This window comes from Boleophthalmus pectinirostris, unplaced genomic scaffold, assembly GCF_026225935.1.
Source record: "Boleophthalmus pectinirostris isolate CB_2022bp ecotype Guang Dong unplaced genomic scaffold, ASM2622593v1 HiC_scaffold_17, whole genome shotgun sequence".
NCBI lineage: Eukaryota > Metazoa > Chordata > Actinopteri > Gobiiformes > Gobiidae > Boleophthalmus > Boleophthalmus pectinirostris.
In genome coordinates this window covers 4,612,302-4,628,064 of record NW_026571115.1, presented here as the reverse complement: position 1 = coordinate 4,628,064, position 15,763 = coordinate 4,612,302, and the positions used below count along the sequence as shown (strand labels likewise).

Here is a 15,763-nt window from a genome sequence, read left to right as displayed (position 1 = left end):
TGGTTCTCTCTAGTCTCTCTCTGGTTTCTCTCTAGTCTCTCTCTGGTTCCTCTCTGGTCTCTCTCTGGTCTCTCTCTAGTCTCTCTCTGGTTTCTCTCTAGTCTCTCTCTGGTCTCTCTCTGGTTCCTCTCTAGTCTCTCTCTGGTTTCTCTCTGGTTTCTCTCTGGTCTCTCTCTGGTTTCTCTCTGGTCTCTCTCTGGTTTCTCTCTAGTCTCTCTCTGATTTCTCTCTGGTCTCTCTCTAGTCTCTCTCTGGTTTCTCTCTAGTCTCTCTCTGGTTTCTCTCTAGTCTCTCTCTGGTTTCTCTCTGGTTTCTCTCTGGTCTCTCTCTGGTTTCTCTCTAGTCTCTCTCTGATTTCTCTCTGGTCTCTCTCTAGTCTCTCTCTGGTTTCTCTCTAGTTTCTCTCTAGTCTCTCTCTGGTTTCTCTCTGGTCTCTCTCTGGTTTCTCTCTGGATTCTCTCTGGTTTCTCTCTAGTCTCTCTCTGGTTTCTCTCTGGTTTCTCTCTGGTTTCTCTCTAGTCTCTCTCTGGTTTCTCTCTGGTTTCTCTCTAGTTTCTCTCTGGTTTCTCTCTGGTTTCTCTCTAGTCTCTCTCTGGTTTCTCTCTGGTTTCTCTCTGGTCTCTCTCTGGTTTCTCTCTGGTCTCTCTCTGGTTCCTCTCTAGTCTCTCTCTGGTTTCTCTCTAGTCTCTCTCTGGTTTCTCTCTAGTCTCTCTCTGGTTTCTCTCTGGTTTCTCTCTAGTTTCTCTCTGGTTTCTTTCTGGTTTCTCTCTAGTCTCTCTCTGGTTTCTCTCTGGTTTCTCTCTAGTCTCTCTCTGGTTTCTCTCTAGTCTGTCTCTGGTTTCTCTCTGGTCTCTCTCTGGTCTCTCTCTGGTTTCTCTCTAGTCTCTCTCTGGTTTCTCTCTAGTCTCTCTCTGGTTTCTCTCTAGTCTCTCTCTGGTTTCTCTCTAGTCTCTCTCTGGTCTCTCTGGTTTCTCTCTGGTCTCTCTCTGGTCTCTCTCTGGTTTCTCTCTAGTCTCTCTCTGGTTTCTCTCTAGTCTCTCTCTGGTTTCTCTCTAGTCTCTCTCTGGTTTCTCTCTAGTCTCTCTCTGGTTTCTCTCTAGTCTATCTCTGGTTTCTCTCTGGTCTCTCTCTAGTCTCTCTCTGTTCTCTCTAGTCTCTCTCTGGTTCTCTCTAGTCTGTCTCTGTCTCTGTTTCTCTCTGGTCTCTCTCTGGTCTCTCTCTGGTCTCTCTCTGGTCTCTCTCTGGTCTCTCTGGTCTCTCTCTGGTCTCTCTCTGGTCTCTCTCTGGTCTCTCTCTGGTCTCTCTGGTCTCTCTCTGGTCTCTCTCTGGTCTCTCTCTGGTCTCTCTCTGGTCTCTCTCTGGTCTCTCTCTGGTTCTCTCTGGTCTCTCTCTGGTCTCTCTCTGGTCTCTCTCTGGTTTCTCTCTAGTCTCTCTCTAGTCTCTCTCTGGTTTCTCTCTAGTCTCTCTCTGATTTCTCTCTGGTCTCTCTCTGGTCTCTCTCTGGTTTCTCTCTGGTTTCTCCCTGGTTTCTCTCTAGTTTCTCTCTAGTTTCTCTCTGGTTTCTCTCTGGTTTCTCTCTTGTCTCTCTGGTTTCTCTCTAGTCTCTCTCTGGTTTCTCTCTGGTCTCTCTCTAGTCTCTCTCTGGTCTCTCTTTGATTTCTCTCTGGTTCCTCTGGTCCTTCTCTCATCTCTTTCTGGTCCCTCTCTGGTCTCTCTCTAACTTCTCTCTGGTCTCTCTCTCCTTCACTAGAATCATTTGGATCATTTTTGCATTAGAATTACTGAAAAAAGGAACTGTTAACATGAAAACTTCATGACATCACAAGGTGGGGGAGAGCATTTGGAGCTTTAGAGATGTAGACAGACTCATAATGCAGAGTTACTCAAACATGTGAATGAAACAAACACAACTCCAGGTCTGTTTTTGAGGAAGAACAAAATTATTATTATTATTATTATTTTGTGTAATATCGCATTTTTAATATGTATTTTTCATAAGTTTGCAGGAGAGAACAGCGTGATGTCTGGAAGATAAGGCCTGAATGAAGAAACTGTCCAGTCTCTCCTCTCCTTCGGTCCGACAACTACACTTCTGACTCTTATTTCAAATCCATTCTCTCTGTTCCTCTTCATCTCAGACTGTCCAAACTCTGGCAGCCATTTTCAAACTCGTGTGAAGCCGGGGTCATTTCTCGAGCGCCGCTGAGAGTCCAGAGACGAGGCATAAGACGGTGGATACTGACAGTTTACTTCACACACTCCAAAACCAAGTCTGAAGTTTGGAAAGATGGAGAGAACTGTTCACACAGCTGTAAAAATCTGCTATGAGGAAAGGTTTGACAAAATGAAACTAGCCCATAGACTGAAGAAAGAAGCTCCAGTCAAATGAAGCTCAACGAGGGTGGCAGTTATAGAGCGAATTTGGAGCAAGTTCCATATTAGAATAAGAATTTATTTATGGACAAAATAGCGAAATAAAAACACCAGGATTATGTAAAGGTCTCTATCTGGTGTCTCTCTCTGATTTCTCTCTGGTCCTTCTTTAGTCTCTCTCTGGGCTCTCTGTAGTCTCTTTCTGGTTTCTCTCTGGTCTCTCGCTGGTCCTTCCCTGGTCTCTCTCTCTGATCTTTCTTTGGTCTCTCTCTGGTTTCTCTCCGGTCCCTCTCTGGTCTCTCTCTCTCTCTCTCTCTCTCTCTGATCTTTCTTTGGTCTCTCTCTGGTTTCTCTCCGGTCCCTCTCTGGTCTCTCTCTCTCTCTCGCTCTCTCTCTGATCTTTCTTTGGTCTCTCTCTAGTCTCTCTCTAGTCTCTCTCTGGTCTCTCTCTAGTCTCTTTTTGGTCTTTCTCTCTCTCTGGTCTCTCTCTTTGCTCTCTCTCCGGTCTCTCTTTGCTCTCTCTCCGGTCTCTCTTTGGTCTCTCTCTGGCCTCTCTTTGGTCTCTCTCTGGTCTCTCTCTTTGCTCTCTCTCCTGTCTCTCTTTGCTCTCTCTCCGGTCTCTCTTTGGTCTCTCTCTGGCCTCTCTTTGGTCTCTCTCTGGTCTCTCTCTTTGCTCTCTCTCTTGTCTCTCTTTGCTCTCTCTCCGGTCTCTCTTTGCTCTCTCTCCGGTCTCTCTTTGGTCTCTCTCTGGCCTCTCTTTGGTCTCTCTCTGGTCTCTCTCTTTGCTCTCTCTCCTGTCTCTCTTTGCTCTCTCTCCGGTCTCTCTTTGGTCTCTCTCTGGCCTCTCTTTGGTCTCTCTCTGGTCTCTCTCTTGCTCTCTCTCTTGTCTCTCTTTGCTCTCTCTCCTGTCTCTCTTTGCTCTCTCTCCGGTCTCTCTTTGGTCTCTCTCTGGTCTCTTTTTGGTTTCTCTCTGTTCCCCCCTTGGTCTCTCTCTTGTCTCTCTCTAGTCTCTCTCTAGTCTCTTTTTGATCTTTCTCTCTCTCTGGTCTCTTTTTGGTCTCTCTCTCTCTCTGGTCTCTCTCTTTGGTCTCTCTCTGGTCTCTCTCTTGTCTCTCTCTAGTCTTTCTCTGGTCTCATTCTGGTCTTTCTTTGGTCTCTCTCTGGTCTTTCTTTAGTCTCTCTTTGTTCTCTCTCTGCTCTCTCTCTAGTCTCTCTCTTGTCTTTCTCTGCTTTCTCTCTGGTTGCTCTCTGCTCTCTCTCTCTGCTCTCTCTCTAGTTTCTCTTTGCTCTCTCTGCTCTCTCTCTGGTCTCTCTCTGCTCTCTCTCTGGTCTCTCTCTTGTCTCTCTCTGCTCTCTCTCTCTGCTCTCTTTCTGCTCTCTCTCTTGTTTCTCTCTGCTCTCTCTCTTGTCTATCTCTCTGCTCTCTCTCTGCTCTCTCTCGTCTCTCTCTGCTCTCTCCCTTGTATCTCTCTGCTCTCTCTCTTGTATCTCTCTGCTCTCTCTCTTGTCTCTCTCTGCTCTCTCTCTTGTCTCTCTCTGCTCTCTCTCTGCTCTCTCCCTTGTCTCTCTCTCTGTCTCTCTCTCTCGTCTCTCTCTGCTCTCTCCCTTGTTTCTCTCTGCTCTCTCGCTTGTCTCTCTCTGCTCTCTCCCTTGTCTCTCTCTGCTCTCTCGCTTGTCTCTCTCTGCTCTCTCTCGTCTCTCTTTGCTCTCTCCCTTGTATCTCTCTGCTCTCTCTCTGGTCTCTCTCTAGTCTCTCTCTGCTCTGTCGCTTGTATCTCTCTGCTCTCTCTCTGGTCTCTCTCTGGTCTCTCTCTAGTCTCTCTCTGCTCTGTCTCTTGTCTCTCTTTGCTCTCTCCTTGTATCTCTCTGCTCTCTCTCTGGTCTCTCTCTAGTCTCTCTCTCTGCTCTGTCTCTTGTCTCTCTCTGCTCTCTCTCTAGTCTCTCTCTGGTCTCTCTCTAGTCTCTCTCTGCTCTCTCTCTCTGCTCTCTTTCTGCTCTCTGTTTTGTCTCTCTCTTATCTCTCTCTCTTGTCTCTGTCTTTGCTCTCTCTGGTCTCTCTCTGGTCTCTCTCTTGTCTCTCTCTGCTCTCTTTCTGCTCTCTCTCTGTCCTTTTTGTTTCACGTTTGGAGCTTTGTTTGTCCTTGTGTGAAATGAAGAGGAGTGAGGAGCACTTTAGTCTCTCCCCAGAGCTGCTCGGAGGAGGGCACATCCAGGTCAAGGAGGATTCTACAACTAGAACACACACACACACATATAACGCACACACACACACACACACACACTCGGATCCCATCTACTCAAATACAGCAGCAGGAGGAGGAAGAGGAGAAGGAGGAGGAAGGCTGTGTCTCAAAACTCTGATCTTGAATGGGACATTGAACAGAGTGAGAGAAAAATTCCATTGCAAAACATCCTAAACATCGTCCTCAACAACAGTTCTCAACATCCCGACTTATCACCTGTCGTTCACTCGTCGACTTTGCACAAACACGCTCTGATTTTCACTTGTGTTCTTCCTCATGTGCCGCCGTGTTTGTTTTGATGTGTCCGGACTGTCACTCACATCCGTCTCAATCAGACGTGGGACCAAGTCGTTGTTTTGCAAGTCTCAAGTAAGTCTCAAGTCCCAAGTCCTAGACAGGAAAGTCCAAGTGGAGTCTCGAGTCACTGGCCCATAAGTCCAAGTCTAGTCCAATTCGAGCTTCAAGTCATTTCAAGTTTTTAAACCAAAGTTTCAAATATAGCTTAGATTTTTAATTCAATTTTAAACTAAGTTGTACGTATATTTATGTATGAGTATTTCATAAGAGGTGTATAAATGTTTTTTGTTTTTTCTTTGTAAATGTCTTGACAAGATCTTAGTGTGAATAATTATGGTCAGAACAGAAAGGATTCAGATTTAAAAGAGCTTATATAAAGTTATTTTGTCATGTCGTCTGCACTGAAATGGACGGATCTTGTTCTATGTAGTTCCTTGTTTTATTGCAGGAGAGTCAAACTCAAATTCACAGAGGCCAAAATTAAAAACTGGGACTAAGTCGTGGGCCAAACTAAATATTTATTGAAAAATTTCAACAGCATCTGCATGTTTTCTCTTCTTTCCAGATATGTAATGTAAAACCTTTTCTTATTAAAATAAATGTTTAATAATAGTTTTGCTTAAACATTGAATCCAGAACAAACAGAATATAAAATAATAAGACAATTTTAAATAAATAATGTTCCATCCAAAGTACCAAACAGAAGGGTGTTTGTTCCTGTAAAATTAGTCATAACATTTATCAACTGTAAAGAGAAAAATATTTTAGAAAAACATATATATTTTTAGGAGACGCATCAAGTCATCTCATGTCTCTTGCTTCAAATCTGGGTCAAGTCCCAAGTCAATGAGCTTCAAGTCCAGGTCAAGTCCCAAATCTTAGGCCATTTTATCAAGTCAAGTCTCAAGTCATAAAAATAGTGACTCAAGTTTGACTCAAGTCCAAGTCACGATTTCTAAGTCCCCAGCTCTGATCTGAACTCAGAGAGATAAAACAAGTGTCCAGGCGTCTTTGGAGTAGTTTCCTGGTAAGTTCAGACTGATCTGTGTATTTCTTTTACAAAGAGGTCCCCACTCCCTCTGTTGAGACTCAAGCCAGAACCAAACACGGCTGTCCAATCAGATGTGTTTGTTTCAGTGATGAAACAAAGGAGCTCAATGGTCACTCATCATTTTGAAAAAAACAAAATGTCTGAGTTCAGTGCATCGCTCTGCAGAAATCCACAGTTTTTCATTCCCCGGTAAACAGACACATTTGTTTTGATAAAGAAGGAACATGCATGTTTCTGACTGGCTGATCCACCTGTCAATCACACCCATCTGAATTCTGGGAGAAGCACTGGAGACGTTTTATGGATTCCAGGCATTTGTTACAATATCGGAGAAAGGTTTATTCTGGTCACGACAGTGAACATCAGCCTCAGTGTAAAAATCTGTTCTAATTTTATCAGTAAAATGAAAGATAAGAAGCTCAATTATGTTTTTATGATAAGGGCATAAAGTGTAGCGAGATAAGAACAGAAGTGACACAGGAAACTTTCAAAACTTTTAAAGAGACCAGGTCTGTGGAGTCTGGATGTAGTCCTGCTTTAGTCAATCAAACCTGTTGTTACACTAATAGGAGTTGACCTCTGGGACAGAAGGCACCTGGTTGGTCTATCGAAAGCACGCACTATGGTTGCCATGGTTACTGCACACAGGTGTGTGGTGTAGTAACTCACCGTGGTTGCCGTGGTTACTGTGCACAGGGGTGTAGTGGTTCTTGGAGGTTCTGACCGGAGTCTCGTCTTTGGGGGAGCCGTCCACAGCCGCCATGTCCTCGTGCTCGTACTGAGAGATGCCCTGCTGACGCATGATGTCCGCCAGCGCTCTGAAACACACACACACACACACACACACACACACCGTTTATAAGTCTGTTTAAACATTTTATTCATGTAAAAAATAAAATGATGGTATTTTCTATGGCAAACTTAAAACAATTCCACTTCAACAAAGTCTTTAACCCTTCCAGCCCGACAGTAAACAATACCTGGGAATATGTTTACACAACCATGTATAACTTTCCAACCATAAAAGATAGAAATGTACTTTTTTTCCCCTTGAAAAGCTAAGATTTGTTAGTCAGGTTGGTGCCACCTAGTGCCTCCACTCAATTTCATTTCTCTCCAGCAACTAGGTCAGGATTCAGAATACACTAGAAGGTTTGCATGAACCTTGTAAGTTGTAGACTGCACACTGGCCAATCAGCTGTGAGCTGTGAAGCCATGATGTCAAACTCGTTGCGTCTGTCTGGGTCCCTTTTGTGGAACAACACAACAGTAAACAAAGCATCGAGATGGATGTAGATGAAGACAGACATTCTGTGTTGGCAACGATTCCAGAGATCGAGGATTTAAAGCTGGAATAAATGTTTGGTGAATTTTATCAAGGGAAATGACGTTATTGTCCTTCTTCCTACAGGATTTGGTGCATTACATACGTTACGACCAAACAACAGCGATTGGTTAAATTAAAAAAGTACCTGCCTACTGACGAACGAACAAATCCTAATGCGAGGTGAGACGGTTTCCACCAAGTGAAACTGATGAATCAGACTTGTGGTTTTCCAACCATATTTCCGGTATTATCCTGTGTTACATGCTGCATGATGACGTAGGGAAAACGAGTGTCCAACAGGAACTTTGTTTTTGGTCAAACTCATGCGCTTCATCCATTTTGATGTTGCCAAACTTTGCCAAAGAGTGTAGTGAGTCAAAATGGTCGATGCTCTGAGCGTCTGTGCTCGTAACAATTGAAAAAGCCGCTCTAAGTGCAGATATTTCTCAAATAAATGGTCTGCGTCATTGTGCATCCCTTGCTATTTTTATTTGAAACGTTTATTTCAGTCCAAATGCACAAATCCAAATGTAATAAACACCATGGAAATGCAGGAAGTGATGCAGCTCTGTGCCCTGGACCTGACTGGCACCAGTCAAGTCATGGGGCCATTGCACCTTTTTTTGTTTGTTTTTGTTTTGAGGCAATAAGAATATTTTGAGTTTACTTACAGACTCCATATTTTGTATTTTTGTAGCTAAGGCCCTAAATGAAGCATCTTTTATGTCCAAAAAGTTGTTTATACTTTACTGTGTGTTTTCTATGAAAGACTGTGAAGGTTTTTTTTTTTTTTTTTTTTTTTTTTGTTTCTTTATTTTTTTTCATTTACATTTCTGATCCTATAGTTTTTATTCCAGCCATATGACACAATTACAGCAGCAGATTGTGAAATAACACATTGTACTGCAAAAAAAGAAAAGGATGTATAACACTTCGTTCAGGGGTAAAAGGGAGAGTTTTAATAGCAAAATATCCAGTTGAGGACAAATGTACTAAAATTGCCGTTAGGTCTGGAAGGGTTAAAGTGGATTGCTTGGTTTTAACATCTTTTTTACTTGATTTATTTCAGGTTTAGTTGAAATTAAGTTCTGGTCTTGTCCTGCCTAATGTTGTAGTCTTAGTTTAGTCCTGGTTTAGGCCTGGTTTAGTCCTGCTTTAGTCCTGGTTTAGTCCAGATTAAGTTCCCATCACTGCACCTCCCTGGTCCTTGGTCTGGCCCTGGTTCAGTCCTGGTCTAGTCCTGGTTTCCATTTGACAGATTTGAATTTTTCTTTCACTACCTGCTGTGGCGAGCTTCTTGGTGCCTGCCTGATTTGTGTCACGTGTCATTTTTATCCTTTGCTTTTTAGTCCCTGGTGTGGCCCGTGCTCAGACCTGGTTAAGCCCCCTCCTGTCGCTAGCTTAGAGCCTGCCTGATTCGCGACACACTAAAAGCATGTCATTTCTGTCCCTCGTGTTGTAGCCCTTGGTTCAGACCTGGTTTAGTCCTGTTCTCCTGCTCTGCGCTGCCTGCCTGATCTGCGTCACGTGAAAGCAGGTCTCTCTCGTGTTGTGTTTTAGTCCTGGTTTAGGCCCCTCCTTTGCGCTGCCTGATTTGCGTCACAGTGAAAGGATATCATTTCTGTCCCTTGTGTTTTAGTCCTGTTTTAGTTGTGGTTTAGGTTTTGGTCTGGCTCTGGTTCAGACCTGTTTCGGCCCCCTCCTGTAGCTAGCTTGGTGCTGCCTGCCTGATCTGCGTCACGTAAAAGCCTGCCTTTTCTTTCCCTTTTGTTTTTGTCTTGGTTTAGTCTGGTCTGACCCTAGGTAAGATCTGGTTCAGACCTGGTTTAGCCCTCCTCCTGTGGCTAACTCTGTGCTGCCTGCCTGATCTGCATCACATAAAATCATGTAATTTTGTTTGTGTTTTAATCCTTGTTTAGTCCCTGGTCTGTCCCTGCTTCAGACCTGTTTAGCCCCCTTCTGTAGCTAGCTTAGTGCTGCCTGCCTGATCCGGGTCACGTAAAAGCATGTCATTTACACCCCCTGTGTTTTAGTCCTTGTTTAGTCCTTGGTCTGGCCCTAGTTTAGACCTGGTCGAGACCTGGTTCAGACCAGGTTCAGGTTCAGTTCTGTTTAAGGCGTGGTGTAGTCCCTGGTCTGGCCCTGATTCAGACCTGGTTTAGCCCCCTTCTATAGCTAACTTAGTACTGCCTGCCCGATCTGCGTCACATAAAATCATGTCATTTACATCCCTTAGGTTTTAGTCCTGGTTTAGTATCTGGTCAGGCTCTAATTCAGATCTGGTTCAGATCTGGTTTAGCCCCCTCCTGCACCTAGTTTTGCAGTGCCTGCCTTATCTGTGTCACAAAAAATAATAAATACATAAATAAATAAAAATAAAAATAAAATCATGTAATTTCTCTCCCTTGTGATTTAATTCTGTGTAGCCTGGTGTAGTCACTGGTCTGGCTCTGGTCTGGCCCTGGTTCAGACCTGGTTCAGACCTGGTTCAGTCCCCTCCTGTAGCTAACTTTGTAATGCCTGCCTGATCCGTGTCACATACAATCATGTCATTTCTCTCTCTTCTGTTTTAGTTCTGGTTTAGTACCCGTTCTGGCCCTGGTCTGGCCCTAGTTCAGACCTGGTCCAGACCTGGTTCAGACCTGGTTAAGACCTGGTCCACACCTGGTTTTATCCCCCTCCCGCAGCTAGCTTTGCGGTGGCTGCCTGATCCGCGTCACGTAAAATTATGTCATTTCTCTCCCTTGTGTTTTAGTTCTGGTTTAGTCTTGGTTTAGTACCCAGTTTTTAGTACTCTAGTTCAGACCTGGTCCAGACCTGGTCCAGACCGGGCTGAGACCTGGTTTAGCCCCCTCCCGCAGCTAGCTTTGCGGTGGCTGCCTGATTGGCGTCACGTAAAAGCAGGTCGTCTCTGTGCCTTAAAGAATGGACTCGCTCTGGGTTATTAATAAAACGGGTCGTTGTGAAAGTGAGCGCAGCGCACGGCGTGACATTGACACACTTACGGCGCCCTCTGCCTTTTCTCCTTAAAGAAACCAGACCAAAAATAATAAAGGACTTTAGAAAGAGGGATAGAGAGATGGAGGACGAGGAGTTAGCCATGAGAGAGGGAGAGAGACAGAGAGAAACAGCAACAGAGAGAGAGCAAGTGTGTGATGGAGACAGAAAGAAGAGCAGAGAGAGACAGAGGTAGAGAGGAGACACAGAAAAAGGGAAAGAGGTGGAGAGAAAGACAGAGAGAGGGAGAAAGGGGGAGAGACAGAGATAGAGAGAGGGAGAGAGGAAGGAAGGGAGAGGGGTAGAGGGAGAAAGATAGAAGGAGACAGAGGGGGGAGAGACAGAAAGAGAGACGGGAAGAGAGAGAGAGAGACCTCCCTCTCAGAGACAGAGAGTGGAGAAACAGAAAGAGAGTAGGAGACAGTGAGAGAAACAGCAACGGAGAGAGACAGAGAGAGGTGGAGAGAAAGACAGAGAGAACGAGATAGAGGGAGAGACAGAAAAAGGCAGAAAGAGGAAGAGAGAGAAACAGGGACAGAGAGAGAGAGAGAGAGAGAGAGAGAGAGGTGGTAGAGATAAAAGGACTGGATGATAAGACATAAAAATAATCTTTATATTTTTCAAATATTGATCACATTTTTCATTTTGGTTTATCTTGCATTAAAAACCAAAAAAACAAAACAGTTTGAAGTCTCAACAAACCACAGTAATGAACTCAACTAACCTGGGGCTAAACCACAAGTAAACCAGGTCTGAACCAGGTCTGAACCAGGTCTGAACCAGGTCTGAACCAGGTCTGAACCAGGTCTGAACCAGCTCACCAGTCAACTGACCAGATGTTTGTTGGGCTAATCTCAAACAAATAATAATAAGATTCAACATTTCATCAGAAGTTTGGTGATTTCTTTCAAAAACAGTGACTCTCCTGTAGAGTTATACAGGCCCCGCCTCCACCTGAAACTATCATCATCAACCAATCAAAGAGTTCACCTGAACTAGAGACGCCAAATACCAAAACTCAATACTACAACTAATATCAAAACGAACGCATTTTTCGCAGGTATCGAAAAAAGGTTTACTAAAAAAGTCTCATTGACAGGACAGTGCAGAACTTTTTCTGAATGATGTTGAGCTGTATGAGAACAAGTAGAAGAGCACATAAACACATAAACACATACACCCATGGACACTATGAACCTACTGCACCACTGACGATTACACACATATAACACACATGGGAACAGAAAAGAAATGACCATTTAATGTAAATCTGTGTATCATTTGTTCATTTGTTTTTCAAAATAAAACCAAAGAAAGAAAGAAAGAAAACGAAAAAAACAACAACTATTTTCTTCATTATTCGTCTCCAAAACCAAAATAAAAAAAAACAGATAATGATTCTTTTTTTTTTTTTTTTTTCAGTTTTCGATTTTGTTCGGGAGTGAGACCAGGGCTGAGGCCGGGGCCAGACCGGGACCAGACTGGGACTGAAAACGGTTGGTCCTGGTTCAGTCCGTATGTAGCGCAAAAGTCACAGTTTAAGTCACGTAAACGGGAAACAGCCGTTATCCTTTTTTTTTTATTCATTTAAACACAGAAAACTGTGTTTTTCTGTGTTTAAATGAACAAAATGTTTGCTGCAAACTCGGGATGATTACCTTTTTTGTCCTTCCTGTGGATCAATCCTGCCCATCGCCTTCACCTTTCACTATTTTTCAGTTCCGTTGGGAAGAGAAACAGTTTGAACAGAGGTTTGAGTCACACACATCTGATTCACTTTTGCATTTATGGAGTTCGCAAACAAAATTTCTCGAGTCATTTTCTGCTGTTAGGATCCAACAACCACACAATTACGATGTCTGAATCCCAAAACTAAAATATGACAATATCAGAACCAGAAACAAAAGTGATATGGTTCAAAAGACTTGGAAAGATCGACTTTGACAATAGACACATCCCACTGGGAAAACAAACATGGAGGATTGATGCTCACTTTTTCGGAAAATCCTTCCCAGTATGCACTGCACAATGACCGGACGTCCGAGATTTTTGATGCATCTATTTAATTACGTTGAACATTCAGGTTTACAGAGTGTTTTTTTTACTATCACAGTGGTATCAGAATCAGTTTTTAGCTCTGTGCAGAGGGGACACTGACGAATAACTCTCCTCCTTATTATTGCACACACTTTTGTCCACACATTTGTACGGCGGCGGAGTGTTGTGTTCGTGTGAATAAAGGATTACATCATGTGTATTTACTTGAAGAGAAAGCAGAAAGCTTCAAAAAGACGCGCGCTCAGAGTTTCCACATGAATATTTGATCAGTGGCTCTGTATTGTTTTAAACCTGCACAGGCAACAGATGGAAAAGGAGGGAAAGAAACGGGTTCAAACAGAATACGTGTTAAAGCTGCATTATGTAACTTTACTAGAATAGGAAATCAGATATGTGCTATGTGTTTCCGTCCAGTTATTACAGTAAAGTTATGTAATGCAGCTTCAACATGGATTCCATTTGAATATTTTCTTTATATACAGATATACTAGTAAAGCTGCAGATCAAAGCAATTATAATAATATAATATATCCTAATTATAGATCAATAAAATGCATTGTCATAGACGCATCAAAAATCTCAGACTTCTGGTCATTGCACAATTCATACTGGGAAGGATTTTCCGAAAAAGTGATCATCAAACCTCCATGTTTGTTTTCCCAGTGGGATGTGTCTATTGTCAAAGTCGATCTTTCCAAGTCTTTTGAACCATATCACTTTTGTTTCTGGTTCTGATATTGTCATATTTTAGTTTTGGGATTCGGACATCGTAATTGTGTGGTTGTTGGATCCTAACAGCGAAAAATGGCTCGAGAAATGTGTTTGCGAACTTCATAAATGCAAAAAGTGAATCAGATGTGTGTGACTCAAACCTCCGTTCAAACTGTTTCTCTTCCCAACGGAATTGAAAAATAGTGAAAGGTGAAGGTGATGGGCAGGATTGATCCACAGGAAGAACCAAAAAGGAAAACATTTGACTGTCTAAATCATCCTGAGTTTGCAGCAAACATTTTGAATGTGGAGTGACTTCAAAGCAAAATCCTGATCCCTCGCTCCACCTCGGTTATGAATTCAAAAAGTCAACGGCAAAGCAAAAGGCACCAACTGTTCAAGAAACACCTTCCACTGTAAAGAGACCAAGACGTGATGTTGCTGTAAAACCACAAGAACAAGAAAGTGCAGCTCAGTCTGTTTGTCTTCTGCATCTCTCGATTAACAAACGGGATCCTGCTTTGATGGAGCTACTCATTACTAAATGTTCTCTCCTGATCTCTGATTTTATAAAATATATTTCCCCAAAATGTTCTTCTTCATTAAGAATTTGTTTGGCTGGTGTGACTTATATTCCAGAGCGACTTATAGTCAGAAAGACATGGTAGTTATAACATGTTTAATTGTCCTATAATCAGGAAGTGCACATTAGTATGCTAGTTGGTGTTTATGGCTTTAATATGTAACTTTACTAGGACAAGGCATCTGCTTGTTTCCATGAACCCTTTATTCCATTACCTGGAAAGTTCCCTAGTATGACATTAAAGGGCCTGCACCAATTTATTATTATTTTAGTTTTATTATTATTATATTTTTTTTATGTATTTGAACAAAATATGTCTTGACCCTGTACAGATATACATTGTATCAACAGCTGCTGAGGTCAAAATACGTCTGCTGCGTACTGTCTTCATCGTTATAAAGTGTTTCCAGGAAGTGTACTGTTCGCATGCTAGTTGATTTGGGCTTTAACATGAAGACAAAAGTTCACTCTGGGGTCTGAAAGTAGTGAAAAGCTCTAGGACAGGGGCAAACTACGGTCTGTTTCACAATGAGATCTGCACACGCAGGACATGTGCTTGCCTATGGTGTGCAGGGGAAAACACCTCATTTACTTTTCATGCGTTCAGAAGTATTTGTCTGTTGGACGAATTCTCACTCAACTTTACATTCTTGTGACCGGGATAGTGCGTTTACATGCACCATGACTCAAAAATACCTAAAAGAAAATCGTAAGCGTGATACTGATGTGCATGTAAACACACTCATTATAAACAATGCACAAGATCAAATATAACACGTCGCTCGCAGACTGGCGCTGTCACTGTTCTGTCCTTGCATTGGTCATTGTTGAGTTTTGGCACTGGGGACGCACATTGAACAGAAGTAGATCTGCATCTTCTACAGCAGGGGTGTCCAAACTTTTTTCATCAAGGGCCACATATCTAAACACAGATGAAACAGAGGGCCGATTGAGGGCTGTAAACTCCTGCTCAATATAGTGAATCATTGAAATATGTGCATGTTTAACACGTTAGAATGAGTCATCTGTCTTTATTCATGCTAAAAACCACAAACTAAATAATAAATATTAACTTTATCAAGGTAGATTTTTCAAAAACTTGCAGTAAAAAGTTAAATTTTAATTGATGCAAGATAATTTGGGCCAATTAACCTGGAAGCCTGAGGGCCAAGAAAAATTTGTCTGAGGGCCGCATTTGGCCCACGGGCCATAGTTTGGACATGCCTGTTTTACAGTTTCTGAAATAAAGACAGTCAGGAGAGTGATGATAATAATATCCTGAAGGAGAACAGAACTTTCAGTGCTTTAAAATAGAAACTGTTAGTAATAATAATAAAAAATATATATTTTATTAATTTAATTTTCAGTGTTTTAGAAAGATATTTTGTTGTAATTCTTTGTAGTGACTTTCAATTGAAATTCAAGCACAGGTTTTCTACATATCCCATGTTATTTTTTTCTCTCCACTCCATCCATCTGCTCCTGGTCCGGTGCTTCCCTCAAATTTTAGAACCTTTTGTGGCCCCCGAGCCAAAACGTTTGCCCACCCCTGGTCTAGGATGATCTGACTGCAAAAGGTAAGTGAGGAAGAACTTTGGACCACTGCAGACTGTTTACGATGATCTAGTTCTGTTTTTAAGACAGTAAAAATCACCTTCATCTCCTGGACAAGTTATAGACCAGATCTGTGGAAAGGCGACCTCACGCACTGTAAGAATGCATGTTCTTCAAGGTATTTTTTGAACAATAAAAACATCTGTTAGAAATACATGTTTGAGAGTTAGGTTTAATGCCATACTGTGGAACATTAGACAAACCTGTAACATTGCCATGGAAACAAGCAGGTGCCTGACCCTCAAATCCTGCACCCTTAAATGTTCCACAGTATGACATTAAACGTACCTGTTTTACAGTTTTATCCCTTCAGAACACATGGACATTACTGCACATCTGCTTGTCTCCATGGTGATAGAAGAATATTCTAGACAAAACAATAACATCTCCATGGAGACGAGCAGCACCGTGCTCCATAAAAGTTACATGATGAACCTTTAAAACAGATGCTATGTATTATTTAGCTCTGTGAAAACAATTGCTACAACTCAGCAAAGGTTTTTCAAATT

At 42.5% G+C, this 15,763-nt stretch overlaps 1 protein-coding gene across 1 annotated transcript in view; it reads right to left on the bottom strand.

Moving 5' to 3' along the window:
* The window catches only part of LOC129408626 (protein shisa-6-like), a 178,430-nt gene that overhangs the window by 139,925 nt on the left and 22,742 nt on the right, over positions 1 to 15,763 (bottom strand). The window contains exon 2 of the mRNA XM_055152681.1: positions 6,634 to 6,782. Coding sequence (XP_055008656.1) covers positions 6,634 to 6,782 — 149 coding nt within the window. The remainder of the gene's footprint in view (positions 1 to 6,633; positions 6,783 to 15,763) is intronic.